Genomic DNA, 15,377 nt, shown 5'->3' with positions numbered 1-15,377 from the left:
AAAGAAAAGAGAAGTGATCAATTTTTTTACCTGGAAGGAAAAAGAGAAGTAAAGAATTGGATAATTTGTAAACCTTGATTAATTTCCAAATCCTTGTAATTTATATTTGCATCTACAAAATACTGTTGCTGAATAGATTCGATCTGTTATTTTTATTCATTTGGTGAAAGATGGGAAAATGAAGAAAAAGAAAATAGGAAGTGTTTTTGTGTTCTATATTTATTTATTCATCATCAAATGTCAGTGTATTTCCTGACTAACTATAAATTTTGTTGGTTTAACTTTAGGGACACTACGGTACAAACCCTTACTCTTCAGCCTTCTGTTAAAGATGGACTTATTGTGTATGAAGATTCACCTTTGGTAATAATCAAATTATATGAATATTGTCTACTATGTGTTTTTTTATGTAGTTGTATTTCAGCCTTTGAGTAGGGGAAATATAGAATCTCCCATAGATTCCAATTTTATTTCAGTCTTAACTGGAAAATACTCATTTATGTCATTTGGGGAGTGGATGTTTAATTGCAAATTATTTGGGAAAAATAACATGGTTTCTTACTCTGTTCTCTCTCCAGAGTGAGAGATTTAGGGAATGATTGAAATCCTCTAATGATTTCTTTTCCATTCCAAAATTTTAAAAAGAAGAGTTTTCTGTGTTGTTTTTTTCAAATGTGAAGAGTTTGAAATTAGATAATGCTTCTGGAATGTTTTTTAAAATGATTTTAATAAGTAGAATATTAACCAAATGTTTTAGGCAACTGAAAAGAGCTATTCCCCTGCTTCTCACATAAGGCCTCAAAGAAATCCTGTCCTGCTTGGCCTACCCCTCTGTGTAGATATTGCCTTTGCAGCAGTGTCACAGTAAGCCATCATGAGAACCTGTGTGATCCAGACCCCAATGCCTGGAGTCTTTAGAAACTACTGCCTGAATTCTCCCAGTTTGGGCCTTACTTTCCCTGAACAGAGAAGTGAAGGCTGAGATTGGGGATAGAAGCTGTATGAGTTATCTTCTTTTTAAATTCAGTTTACTTTTATTCTGATATTAAAAAGAAAAGTCTTTATCAGTTTTTAAGAATGTAGAATAAAATATCTGTGGTAGAGGGAATCACTTACTTCTCAATCTGTATTTCCTTACATTTATTTGCCAAAACTATGTAATGAGAAAAGTTTATGATTTGGCCCATTTTATGTTATGAGATATTTCTTACTATTTAAAAATGTAATATTTGGGTTTACAGTTAAATTCATTGAGTATCTCTTCCTATCCATTCTCTAAAACTGTTTTAAAGAGTTTTCATGGCTTCTACCTTTCTTTTCCTAATGTTACTATTCAGTCAATCACCTAAGACCTACTAATTTTCTTATATTTTTCTTTCTCCTCTTCCCAATTAATCAGTTGCCAAGACTATAGATTATACCTCTGAAAAACTCTTGAGATTAATCTAATGCTTTTTATTTCCATTTTCCCCATGCTTTCTCTCTAAAATCAGGTGCCAAACCATTTTTCCAGCTATATCCCAATAATTTCTGGACTCATAGATCTTAGTTACATCCCATTACTTAATGAGGGAAAGTAGATTTTTTTTTTTAGTAAAGACCTGATCTATCCTTTCAGACCCTATTCTCTTTTCTTACACTTAACCTCTGCTTCAGACAAGATATTCTTATTCACTCTTCCCTTAGAATACTTCAGGATTTCTTGAGTTTGACCATTAAAACCCTTTATCTCTAATACCTACCTTTTCACAATCCATTCTGATCTGTAAAAATTGTATACTCTTTCAGAGCCATAACAAATGCAATGTTTTGAAATCCACCATTTGTTGTAATGTCTTACTCCACCCCCACAACACTTTAATTTCTCTATTTGTCATACTTGTTTTAAATCTCCCCTAGTCTGGTGTGTAATATGTTGTGGACATAACCAAAATAGGAATAATTATACTGCTAAAGGGAAATAAATTACTGTAGAGTTAGCAGTTTATTAACTATGAGAAACTTTTTGTAGAGATCCATAAATTTTGTTTCCAGCTCTGCTACAAACTTTCTTTGTGATTATATATGCATAACTTAACCAGCTATTATAAATCCCAAGCACTGAATGATGAAATTTTAAGTGTTTGCTTTCAGTTTTGTTTATGGTAAATGTTCTGTTTTCAAAGGTTAAAGCAGTAAAGTTGGGTCATGTTCTGGTAGTAGATGAGGCTGACAAGGCCCCAACAAATGTCACCTGTATTTTAAAAACTCTAGTGGAAAATGGAGAAATGATTCTAGCAGATGGAAGACGCATCGTTGCAAGTGAGTATAAAAAAGCAACTCTTCCGTCAGTATATGCAACTTTTGCTCCCTGGTATCCAATCACACCTTGAGCTGGCTCCTTATCTCCAAGTAACAAGTCTAAGTTCAAATTGCCTTTACTGATAGTTACTTACAAAAATTAAATGTCTGAACTTAGCTTTCTCAGTTTCATTTTTATTTAATATAGCTTATTGATTTTTCACAGAGAGGAAGAGAGAGGGATAGAGAGTTAGAAACATCGATGAGAGAGAATCATCGATCAGCTGCCTCCTGCACACCACCTACTGGGGATGTCCCGCAACCAAGGTACATGCCCTTGACTGGAATCGAACCCGGGACCTTCCAGTTCGCAGGCCGATGCTCTATCCACTGAGCCAAACCGGTTTCGGCTCTCAGTTTCATTTTTTTATAGTCAGAGTTCATCTTTGAAAATTTCAATAGTAGTTTTAGGTCAGATCACCTTCAAATTTTTCTACTCTGAAATTACCAATATATAATCCTTACAATATTCATCTCTCAATTACTATGCAATATATTTTCTTTTATTGTTACTTGGAATTTTTTAAAGCTTTAGCATGTTTCTATTACACTATTAAAATTAATGTCTTTATCATCTCAGTATATTTATTAAAATTTCTGTATATTTTATTTTATATATATTTATCACATTTGTGTTTGAATAGATGTGTGTGTACACAGGTGTATTATAGACACACACACACACACACACCTGCCACAGGAAGAAGTTATCCTCTGTTTTAGATTATCTTCTTCCTTTTATTTACTTATTTTATTCCTGTTGTTCTTAGGGAAAATGTAGGTAGATGAATCTAATCTGTCTGTTTAACCTACAAAGAAAAATTAAGTTTGTCTAATGCCATATGAGAACATTTTCTAGTTTATAATTTAAAAATTTTGTATCATGAAAAGACTTCACAATCTTTAACTAGCCATTGAAAATATATAACCAATAGCAGAGTAACCAAACAAATTGAGACTGGTAACGAATTTCAGTATTCAAAGAGAACATGTTAAAAAGACCTTATTAAAAGAGTACAAATGCATCACCACAGAGATGTCCTTCTTGAGCATTGTCATTATAGGATTTCTGTGCCTGAGCCTGGGAAACTCAGCACTAATAAAAGTATTCTAACATTTCAGTTTCATAATGAATTTATGGGGGAAATGAGAATTTGAGTCAGACAGCCTGAATACTGTCTCTAAGCCAGATCATTCAGACTCTCAGGATGAGAATTCTGCCTGCCCTTTTTAGAGGCATTATGAGCACAGTGAAATGGAAAGCAAGAAAGAATTGCTGAAACAAATTATAGTTAAAAAGTGATATTATATCCTGGGAACCCTTAATTTTTCTCATACATTTTTAAAAGATAGTCTAGAAGTAAAGTGGTCTTCATACTTTTTAAACTCAGGTTTGATTGTAAACAATATTTTATTTTATTGTTATTAGTCTTAGTCTTTATTCCCTTTTCCCCCATTGACACCTTCTAGCCCCCCACCCCTCTCAAGACTTTACCACACTATTGTCTGTGTCCATGTGTTATGCATATATGCATACAAATTCTTTGGTTGATCTCTTCCCACCCACCCACCTACTACCACCTTCCTTCTGAGATTCGACAGTCTATTCCTATTTGTAAACAATGTTTTAAACACAAGAGCCCCTGAAGCTCCTTTGAACATGATTTCATAAAGCATCACTTCTAGAGCTGTGGTTTCTTGTATGTTTTTTTTTCCTTTGCTTTTTAAATTTTTTCATTTTTTATCATTTTTATTTTAATTAACTAATAATTAAATTTTTCCTGTGACCACATACCTTATTATTTGCCACTACTAAAATTAATAGAGATCAAGCATTAAAACTATTAAGACTATATGATACATAGAAAGGTTGGTTTTTGGTATCATAAAGAAGTGCAAGTGCAGTTTCTTATAGACTCAAATGAGACTGCATGCAGGTACCTCACTACTATTTTTAATGATAGTATTTAATTCCCTTAATACCTTAAACATTTGCAAACAAAAAGCTTTAGTCAACTTGAGATTACTTATTTTAAGAACTGTGGTAGAATTTTTTCATTGGAAATAAATCAGCATTGCACGAATGAGTTGACTGTATCCAAAAATATTATTCTCTTTGGCTAAATTTCAGAGTGAATAGTTTGAATAGGAATCACTCCTTAGTTGCATAGTGAGTGGCAGGTTCTCTGCAAAGTGATGCAGCTGCTGATTTGATAAAAACTAAAGGATGATTGGATTGTCCTTGAGTATGCTTTGGATTATTCCTTATTATTAGTTCTTATTTTCATTTTTTAAGGAATAACAACATCTCAAGCCAAACTAAAATACTATAAGACATTTGGACAAATTTGCTTTTATAATAAATAAATATACATTGAATTACATAGAAATGCAAGTTCCAGTATAATTAGTATATGATTTATCAGTATTCTGTTCTTAAGAAAGTTTTTTTCTATAACCAAGTCATTATAACCATATTTTTTAGTGTTTTTAAAATATAATTGAACAGTATGACTACTTGTTATATTAGTTAAAGGCTATAACTTGATATTCTTAAGAATTATTAAATGTCAATAAAGAGTAAATAGAAATCTTGTTTTTCAGATTCTGCTAATGTCCACGGAAGAGAAAATGTTATAGTGATTCATCCTGATTTTAGGATGATTGTTCTGGCCAACAGACCTGGATTTCCTTTCCTAGGCAATGATTTCTTCGGTACTTTAGGTAAAAGCAATAAATGATGATGACAAAATAGCAGCAGCAATAATAATGCTACCTTAGTAACACCTGTAATGGCTCTCCGTGAATGCTTCCAAGTGCAGTGTCACCATCCCAACCTCCTGGGAGAGTACCTGTTATCCCCATTTTAGAGGAGATCTGATATTCTGAGAGGTTAACCACTTTTCCTGGGGCACTTAGATAATGGCTATTAAAGCTTGGGTCTGATTCCAGAGCCTGTTTCCTTAAACAGTTACACTATACTTTGTTGTTTAGGGCCTCTTAGAAGTAAAATACTTAGTAAGGAATGGTTTTTAGTGTTTGGTTTTTGTTACATTCCCATAACTATGAAAACGTTGAAGGCCAGCTCAAAAGTCTGATTGGAGAGCTGTTGACTAACTTTAACCAACAGGAACCTTTAAGAAGGACATATCTTTCTATGGCAAGTAGGTCATTCTGGATACTGGTAATTCTCATACTCAACGTGAGCAGGCTGTGTCCTAGGAGGAATTTTGATCTAGTAATTCCACATCAAGGAATTCATCTAAGGGAGTTACCCATGCAATAATGTAAGTACAAGGATAGGCAGTATAGCATTTTTTAATAGTAGCAAAAAATTGGAAACAATACAAATGGGACAAGATAAAAAACAAAAAATTCTATTACATCCACACAATAGAGGACTATGCAGCTGTTTTAAAAAAAGATTGGGGTAAGTTTACCTAAACTGATTAAAAAAGAATTTGAATTAGTAAAAAAACAAAAGGCAAGAGGGATATGTATACAAGATTATACTTGTACTTGTATAGATCTTCCTTAGAAGAGCACAGAGCATGTCTCCCAAATTCTCTTCTCTCTCTGACCTCATTTTTTATTTGGCTCTCTTCATCACTCATTCTGTCCCAACCATTCTGCTTTGCTGCTGCTTCTGGGAACATACTAGGTTATGCTTGCTGTATGTTCTCCTAGAATTAGCTGCAAGCTCTCCTAGAATTCTTTTATTCTCAATACCTGCATTGCAGACAGGAAGCCCTGCCTGTCTGACTTAACCACCATCACCATTTCTGATGTCCTACCCTCTGCTTTTCCATAGTTTCTAACATTTATTCTTATTTTTTTTATTGTCTCCCTATGCCAGAATAAACACTCTATGAGGACAGGGATTTTGTGTTTTTAACCACTGAATCATGTAAAGAACCTAGAATAGTAGTTGGCACACAGAAGACACTTAATAATTATTTGATGAACGAATTAATGAGGAATAATTATAGATTTATATTAGTGTTACATTTGATCATAAGCAAAAAAAGGCAAAAGCTATTCACATTTGTATTTAATGGATTTAGTCTATGGCATACAAGGTTAGGATGATTATTCTGGCCAACAGATCTGGATTTCCTTTCTTAGACAGTGATTTCTTCAGCACTTGCATTTTATTCCATTGCTGTTATAAATATGAAATAATGATAAAACAATGATTCTCATGGTTTCTTTTTGTTTTGTTTAAATTTCTTTATTGATCAATATATCACATATTTGTCCTCATTCCCCCATTACCTTCCCAAACCCCTCCCCACGCATGCCTCACCCCCCATTGTCCTTGAACACTGGTTAGGCTCATTTGGATGCACACAAATCCTTTATCCCCCACCCCCACCCCCCCTACCTTCCCTCTGAGTTCCGACAGTCTGATCATGCCTTCTTGTCTCCGGGTCTGTTCTTGTTCATCAGTCTATGTTGTTCATCATTTCCCCTAGATGAGTGAGATCATGTGCTACTAGAAATACACTTATAAGAACCAAAAATGAGACAGGCAATAATGGTTATACTGAAAGGCAAATGAATCAGTCTATAGTGAGTTTCTTTCTGGGCCAACAGTTTGATTCTGATGGTTTCTAAGTCAAAGTAAGATCTAGATGTTCTTTCTTTCTAAATGAACATCATAAATAATGCAAATTTATTTATTTTAACTCCCTTTTCATAGTCTCCTGGATTATGAGTCAGTAGAATTATATGAATTTTGAATATAAGTAAGTCATCTTTCTTGAGCATAGATTATATTTTTCTAGTATATTCTCAGTTGCTTAAATTACAGATGAAATATCTTGTGTTTCCACATTCCTTTTTCTTGTTTCTAATTTAGACATTGTCTCTGCAGGTTTACTTTTTCAAAACTGACTTCTAACATATATCCTAGCAATCTGCACAAGGTATAAATTATTTAGAGTGAGGATGCTGGTTCCCCCTTTTTTAATATATATAAAGCATGCATATGAGATAGATGTATATAATGTCTCAAGATATTTAAAGTGTTAAAGTTAAAAATGCAGTCTCAGAACAATATGAAGATTCTTTTTCAATTAAATAGAAAAGGAATAAATCACCAAAACTACACATGCTTTTATGTGTGCAATAAAAAAACAAACAAAAACAAAAACAAAAACTGAAAGAATAATTGCACCAAACTGTTAACACAGGTTCCTGTTGGGGAGCAAGTGGGATGGCAGAAGCACACAAGAGGTTCTCTCTTTTACTCTTTATATTTGAATATCTCCCAATGAGATTATATCCAAGTGTTACTTAGTTTTTTTAAGAGAAGCAAATCTATGCAGAATAAACCACACATCACTCAATTTTCTTTTCTTTAACTGTAGTCATTCACTGTCTTCTCCGCATCATCCTATTGTGAATGGGCTTTCTGTGCAGTTTTACACATTTAAAAATTTGCTTTTGTGACCAATGGGTGGCTCTTTAAACAACCATTGCATAGTTCCTATGGCAGTATAATGGATTCATTGCATGCTGAATGTGATTTTTTTTTTTTTAGGTGATATTTTTAGCTGCCATGCAGTTGATAATCCCAAGCCCCACTCGGAGCTTGAGATGCTCAGGCAATATGGACCAAATGTGCCAGAGCCCATCCTTCAGAAGCTCGTGGCTGCCTTTGGAGAGCTGAGGAGTTTAGCTGACCAGGGGATTATTAGCTACCCTTATTCTACCAGAGAAGTGGTCAACATAGTCAAGCACTTACAGGTATGGCAAACACTTGTGCATAAAGGTTAAAATAAGCCATCAGTCTTTTTTTAGACAGCTTAATTTATACCAAATCTTTCAACTTCTGTAAATATTATACTGATTCAGGTGATATAAGTGTTTGTAATCTGCATTTTAAATCTGTAAGACCAGTGGACATTTTATGTTTAGCCTTTGAATTGAGTTTGCCCAAGTTCTATCCATGGCATTACCAAGGAGCCATGAAATCTGATTGGAGTGTTGCGGGGGAAAGGAGACAAGAGTGTGAGATAACAGGGAGACTTGGGTATAGAAAACAAACTAGGGACCAACAGTATTAATTATATATCTGTAAATACTGCAAGACAGTTTTATAAAATAGAGTAAATGAACAGGAGAATGAAATTTCTTATAGCCATGTATAATGTATAGTCTACCTACCTTGGTAAAGCTAAACAAAAAAAACTTATGTAAATTCTATTTATAACAAATAATTGTTAGATTCAATTATTAGATATAATGTTTATAAGTCTAGTTATTTTAAATTAAGCAATTGATGTTTGCTTAGAAGTTAGGTAGCTTGTAAGTATACACTGAATTGAATTAACTGTACACATAACAATTAGACATTACATTATAATTTATAAGATATTTGTTAAAAATTTGCTTTGTACTGTTTAAAAAACTAGGTATTGTACTCATGTAATCATATTCTTCTATTCAGACTCATTTAAGGTAATGAGTTGGAAGAATACTCAGTAAAAACTTAATAATTATAAAATAAGAAAAAAATGAACTTTAAGCTAGCAATTACAGTCTCATAACTCTTGATCTTTGTTCCATCCCCAAAACTCCAAGGAAAATCAGCAAAGGAATATAGAAGGCTTTATTCTGATTGTAAAACAATGATAAGCCCAGCTCAGATCTCAGTTTGTGAGAAAGACAGAGCCAGTGAAGACCCAGAGGACACTATAGTGTGTATTTACACGAGTGGGAACTTATTTCTTTCCCTCTGCTACACCTCATGTCTCTGTGTTCTGTACTTATGTTCTCTCTGTCTTTTCTTGTTCTGCTATCATATTTTCATTTCTTCATAGACCTTTGACTTTTCTTAATACTTCTGTATAGATATTCAATACTCTACTCTGTTTAAACAGTATTTTTTTTATTTGTCCAACCTGGTATTTTAAAGTCAGGAAATATCAGAAAGCAGTGGAAGGCACTGAAACCAGCGTCTAACATGGTTTAACGTTTGAGAGAAGGAACTGGGCCCCTCAAATTCTAATGTTTATTTAAAAAGGAAAATTTCGCCGAAACCGGTTTGGCTCAGCAGTAGAGCGTCGGTCTGCCGACTGAGGGGTCCCAGGTTCGATTCCGGCCAAGGGCATGTGCATTGGTTGCGGGCACATCCCCAGTGGGGGGTGTGCAGGAGGCAGCTGGTCGATGTTTCTAGCTCTCTATCTCTCTCCCTTCCTCTCTGTAAGAAAATCAATAAAATATATTAAAAAAAAAAAAAAAGAAAGAAAGAAAATTTCAAGTCATGAGAGCAAAATTAAAAGAGAAAAATACACATATTCCTCCTATCTGGTTATGAGACCAGGCTGTTAATGTATGCTAAAGTTCATTGTATCATTGTTCTATCAGTTTTGTACTTATATTATGTATTTATCATATACGTAATAAGGTGTGTGTTTTTTAATGCAGAAATTTCCCACCGAAGGTCTCTCCAGTGTGGTTAGGAACGTGTTTGACTTTGATTCCTACAACCCCGACATGCGGGAGATTTTAATTAACACTTTGCACAAGTACGGGATACCTATTGGAGCAAAACCTACCAGTGTGCAGCTGGCGAAGGAGTAAGGCAAACTCACTACTGATTAAATGCTATTGAGTGTTACTGTTCTAATTCTCTGAATAATGCTGATAATTTGGAATCTACTTTATACTCTACTAAACTAAGTTGGGGTATAAATTACTTTCCACAAGTAAATTTTCAAATATATGTTGCTATTTGCTGGCTGGCTTTCAGTTAAATAGCATTATTTAGAAGCATGTAAATTGAGAATTTCAATTTTGAATGTTCCATGAGTAGATGTAACATAATCAAATAAAGGGAAATATTTGTTTCTTTAAGTCTCTGTCTTTTTGTTGAATTACTATGACTCTCGCTATTTCTTAACCTAGTGAAAAATCATAGTACAAATGTGAAAACAATGTAAAGGGATAATATGTATTTAGTTAAGATGTTCTTATTTATGTTACCATATATTTTTCTGTTATGATAGTTTCTAAATTTATAACTATATTAACTTAAGAGATTTTTGGTTACTTATGTTAGTTTGACAGATGAAAGAGGTAGTGAAAATTAGTGGGTTTGCTTCATGTGGGCCAGTTGCCTAACTTTTATTTTGTAATTACAGGCTACGTACTTAACCTTACCAAAGAATCTTGCAAATATTGTAGACCAGAAAGATAGTTGACAGAGTTTATTAGTAGAGTAGTTAAATCCATGCAAAGTCATTAGAAAACAATTTTTAAAATGCTTAACTTATTAACTTATGATAAAGATTCCAATTCTTTGTCTATAAAAATAATTAGCATAAATTCCTAAGACACAATAATTACTTTAAAATTATTATTTAACCTTAGTTTCATATAGGAAGCACTCTACTTTCCTTAGAAAAAAGTTTTAAACATTATAGCCCAGCTATATTTATGTGTTTATATATACACCCACATATATACATATATATCCTAAATGTATACATGATCCTCATTTATTCTTTGAAGTTATTAGAAAAACATCAGAATATACGCCAATAAAAATACATCATTAAAGCTTTAACAATTTCTTCAAAGATTTCTTAAAGAAAAACAAATATTTCCCTTTTGTGGTAAAGACTCAAAATAGAGTTATGTTAGATTATCAGTAAATTTGTTTATATTATTAATGAGTGAGTAAATATTTTTTGAGAAGTGTGATTTTGTTGCTGGTAGAAATGGGGTCATTTTATGGAGTTCTAAGAAAATTATTTCAGAGGACCCATGCATGGGAGGTTGAGATGTGGTAAGATACACTGGGGTTCCCCAGATTTCCCAGGTCTCATCTCCCTCATTCCCACTTTGGAAAAACTCCAGCCTTGTCTTCATCAGGCCCAGAAATTCTGTGCCACGCCAAGGCTTAGTCCAGTTTAGTCTCAGTCCCCATCTGGCCAACTTAGTCTGTTCCTGGCTATGTTGTTGTACTCAGCCTTGAGTCTATGCTTGGAGTCTAGGCTTGGAGTCCTTGAGGCTGCCAGGCCTAAGGCAGCTGCTAGGCCCACATGGCTGCTATGGAGAGAGAATGTGTAAGCACACAGGGTGAGAATGTGTTACCAGATTGTGTGTGTGTGTGTGTGTGTGAGAGAGAGAGAGAGAGAGAGAGAGGAAGCTTTGTTAAGTTTGGATTATATTATTTAGGGCTTGGGAAGGACCAAGTGCCCTTTCAAATTAACCAATCAATTTCCTAATTTCCCCCCAAGTTTCTGATGGGTCTTCCCCCTAACCAATCCATTTCTTGGATCTGGGTTTCTGTGTCTGGGGTTCTGTGTCTCTTATCCAATCTGATTTTTCTTATGCTGTGCTCTGCCCCTTATAGTTGCCATCTTAGTTTCACTAGGCATACCTCATAGTAGAAGGATTTTCCCCTTTGCCATCTTGGCTTCTACTGTGCATGCACCCAGCAGAGGAATTTCCTCTCCTCCTACTCTGGTACCAGGCTGGTAGTTTCCTGAAGAGACTCTTTTTGCCCATAAAATATTTATTTATTGCACTTTTTATTTTTTTTATTTTTCCCCCCCATCACCATTTATCCCCCTTACACCTTTTCCACCTCCACCCATTCCTCTGTGCACCCCTCAACCCCTCAATCACCACACTGCTGTCTGTCACCTCTTTCTTTTTTGTCCAATCCCTCCACCCTGCCCACCACCACCACTATCAGAGCTGTCTGTTCTCTATGTGATCATCCTTCTTATTCCATATTCTTTGACCTCAACTCTGTTGACTTATTTTTAATGCTGCTTTGTTTTTTCTTTTTACTTTTTAATTTATCTTTATTGTTGAAAGTATTACAGTTGTCCCCCTTTTTTTCCCATTGACAACCCCATCCTCCACTCCCCGCACCATTCCCAGGCCTTCACCACACTATTGTCTGTGTCCATGGGTTATATATATATATAAGTTATGTGATTAATCTCTTACCCTCTCCCATCCCTTACTCCTCCCCCTATCCCCTTACCCAACTTTTCCTCTGAATTCCTCAATCTGTTATGTTTACTCTTAGCCAGTTTCATATTTTCCCCCAAAGCATTTATTGCCTATTTGTCACTGGAAAACTACATATAATCTACCAATCATTTGTTTGTATCAGAGTAGAATAAAAAATTTGAGGAAATTAAAAAGTTTTAACATGTAGTATTTCTTTGTGATGCATATGTACTAAATAAAGAATGAATTTTTGTTTATGTCTAAATTAAAAAGAATTAAAACACCTATAATTCCACCATCTTAAGATAATAATTTTTAAATCCTTCTAGATCTTGTGGTTCTGTGTGTTATTTCATACACTGAGAAATATTTCTTTTGAGTTTTTTTTATTTTTTTGCACAGCTTTTCTTCTTAATAGAAGATACATGTCCCTAAAAGGAGGTTCTTTTAAAACAAAACAAAAAAAACAACAACAAAAAAAACATATTTTTAATTGATTTCAGAGAGTAAGGGAGAAGGAGAGATAGAAACATCAATGATGAGAGAGAATCATTGATAGGCTGCCTCTTGCACGGCCCACACTGGAGATCGAGCCCACAACCCGGGCATGTGCCCTGACTAGAATTGAACTGTACACTCCTGGTTCATAGAAACTCCACTACTGAGCCATGCAGGCCAAGTGAAAAGGGGTTCTTTTTATTTTTATTTTTTTAATACATATTTTAGTAATTTTAGAGAGAAAGGGAGAGGAAGAGAGAGATAGAAACATCAATGATGAGAGAGAATCATTGATTGGCTGCCTTCTGCATGCCCCACATTGGGGATCGAGCCTGCAACGCAGGCATGTGCCCTTGGCCGGAATCAAACCTGGGACCCTTCAGTCCTCAGGCCCACGCTCTATCCACTGAGCCAAACCAACCAGGGCAGGGGGTTCTTTTAAAAACATTTTATTCCTAAGCTCCCTTGTTGAAAATAAATTTATCTCTAATGCAGTAGATTTGAGTGCAAATGACATTCTTCCTCAACCCTACTCTTTTCTCCATCCTTCTAGACATTTTGAGTACTAGATATTTATTGTCAGCATAATAAACAGAACCATCAAGTATATAAGGAACTCTCACAAGGAATATAAACATTCATATCAACTCTTTGTGTCTTTTTGCATATGTTTAAATCTCATTATCCTTCTCAAACATGTAAAAATGCTGTTGTCAGACAGACTGCACATCTCAAAACAATTGTCATGTGAGACTTTAAAAGTGTCCTATAGCCCTATTTGAGTCTTAAAATTGCTCCTCAGGTGCCCTGTTCATATCATATTCCCTCTCTGCTTTCAAATACTTGATTAAAAATTTTAACTTACTTTTTCAGACAAAATAAAGTAACTATGAATTATCAAGGTCTGAGACCATATTAGCAAATTTTCAATTAAATCTCTTTAATATATTTACATTTAGAATAATTTGAAAACACAGGGTAGTACTGGCAGTGGTTGCCTTTACGAGGCCTCACTTTCTTGCTATTTTAATATTATAACATGTATTATTTTCTGTGTTTTATTTTTTGCATGTCCACAGATAGTCTCGGCACTGGAATTTTTTATTTTATTTTCTTACTTAAATAAAATAAAAGTTTTAAAGGTCTAGTCTGAAATTGCTATTTCTTGCAAAGCTCATGCTATACTGTGATGACTACTCCAAAGGCAGAAAACTGGCACGCTTCCCAATGGCAAACAAGAAATTACGTGAACTGAGCAACTCTAGGGCATTTCAACACAACCTGAGTTTAATCATTGATAATGTGTCAAGTGAGGATAGACAACATATTTTTAAAGCAGCAAAAATAAAAATGGTTGATATTTATCAAGTGCTTACAAATGCTGTAAGCACTTTGCAAATATTAATGCATAATCTATAAAACAATTCTTTTATTCTATTAGGGAAGTAATTTTTATAAGTTTACTATCTATTAGGTATAGGAGAGAGAGAGAGAGAGAGAGAGAGAGAGAGAGAGAGAGAGAGAGTGTGTGTGTGTGTGTGTGTGTGTGTGTTAGGCATAGGAGAGAGAGAGAGAGAGAGTTTGTTTTACAGATGAAGAACTGGAGTTTCAGGAAATTAAATACTTAACAGACTATATAACTAATAAATGACAGGGTGGGGAATTCAACTGCAGTTCTGTCTGTTCCAAAACTATCATCTTTTTGCTCATTCACCATGTTGTCTGTACAGTGCCTTATACGAGAGAAGCAATGCAATACAACACTGGACTACAGATTTTAAAGCTAATGGAAACTTTGCAGTTTTTCAAATGTTATTTCCCTTTATTTGGGGGACATATATCAAACGCATATAACTTTTACATTAGGGACTAAGCCCATTGTTTTAATCACATTTTCCTTCAAGTTAATGCTATTTGTCATTGATTCCATAAGTAAGTAAAAAATACTTTTCACCCCTAGCCAGTTTTCTTCAGTAGATACAGCCTCAGCCCACAGACTGAAGGGCCCCAGATTCGATTTCAGTCAAAAGCATGTATCTTGTATTGCATGCTCTATCCTCCGGGGCATGTGCAGGAGGCAACCAATCGATGTTTCTCTCTCACTTCAGTGTTTCTCTATCTCTCCCTCTCCCTTCCACTGTCTCTAAAAATCAATGGGGAAATATCCTCTGGTGAGGATTTAAAAAAAAAAAATGTATAAGATGTAAGCCTATTCTCTTAAACCAAATGTGTCTTTGAATGGGTATGTGACTAGCCTGGGTTTTCTTTGTTAAAGACTCATCCTGTGTAATTGTGGCATCAATAGCAGTTGCTGCTTCTCTGCCCAAGATCAACCATGGGGTCTCCAATGTACCAGAAGCATTAAAAAGAACATCCCCAACCAGAATATCGCTTTTGAGTAATTTCATTTGGCTTATCTTTGGAGATAGGAGTGGTCATCAGCTTACTGTTTGTCCCATTAAATGTTAAGATTCTCTTCTTAAAGCATTGTGCCTCTCCTTCCATTTTCCAAACTATTATGTCCTATAATTTTATTTTTGTACTCTTAATTTTTACAAATT

The 15,377-nt window shown here is 34.5% G+C and overlaps 1 protein-coding gene across 1 annotated transcript in view; it reads left to right on the top strand.

Moving 5' to 3' along the window:
- Positions 1–15,377, top strand: part of VWA8 (von Willebrand factor A domain containing 8) — a 333,534-nt gene that overhangs the window by 185,858 nt on the left and 132,299 nt on the right. Inside the window, exons 22-26 of the mRNA XM_084876526.1 lie at positions 288–363; positions 2,166–2,301; positions 4,945–5,064; positions 7,886–8,091; positions 9,775–9,926. Coding sequence (XP_084732652.1) covers positions 288–363; positions 2,166–2,301; positions 4,945–5,064; positions 7,886–8,091; positions 9,775–9,926 — 690 coding nt within the window. The remainder of the gene's footprint in view (positions 1–287; positions 364–2,165; positions 2,302–4,944; positions 5,065–7,885; positions 8,092–9,774; positions 9,927–15,377) is intronic.

This window comes from Pipistrellus hanaki (assembly GCF_964339955.1).
Source record: "Pipistrellus hanaki genome assembly, chromosome: 3".
In the NCBI taxonomy this organism is placed as follows: domain Eukaryota; kingdom Metazoa; phylum Chordata; class Mammalia; order Chiroptera; family Vespertilionidae; genus Pipistrellus; species Pipistrellus hanaki.
Note: the sequence above shows the minus strand (reverse complement) of the source record. Positions and strands in the feature narration are given on the sequence as shown.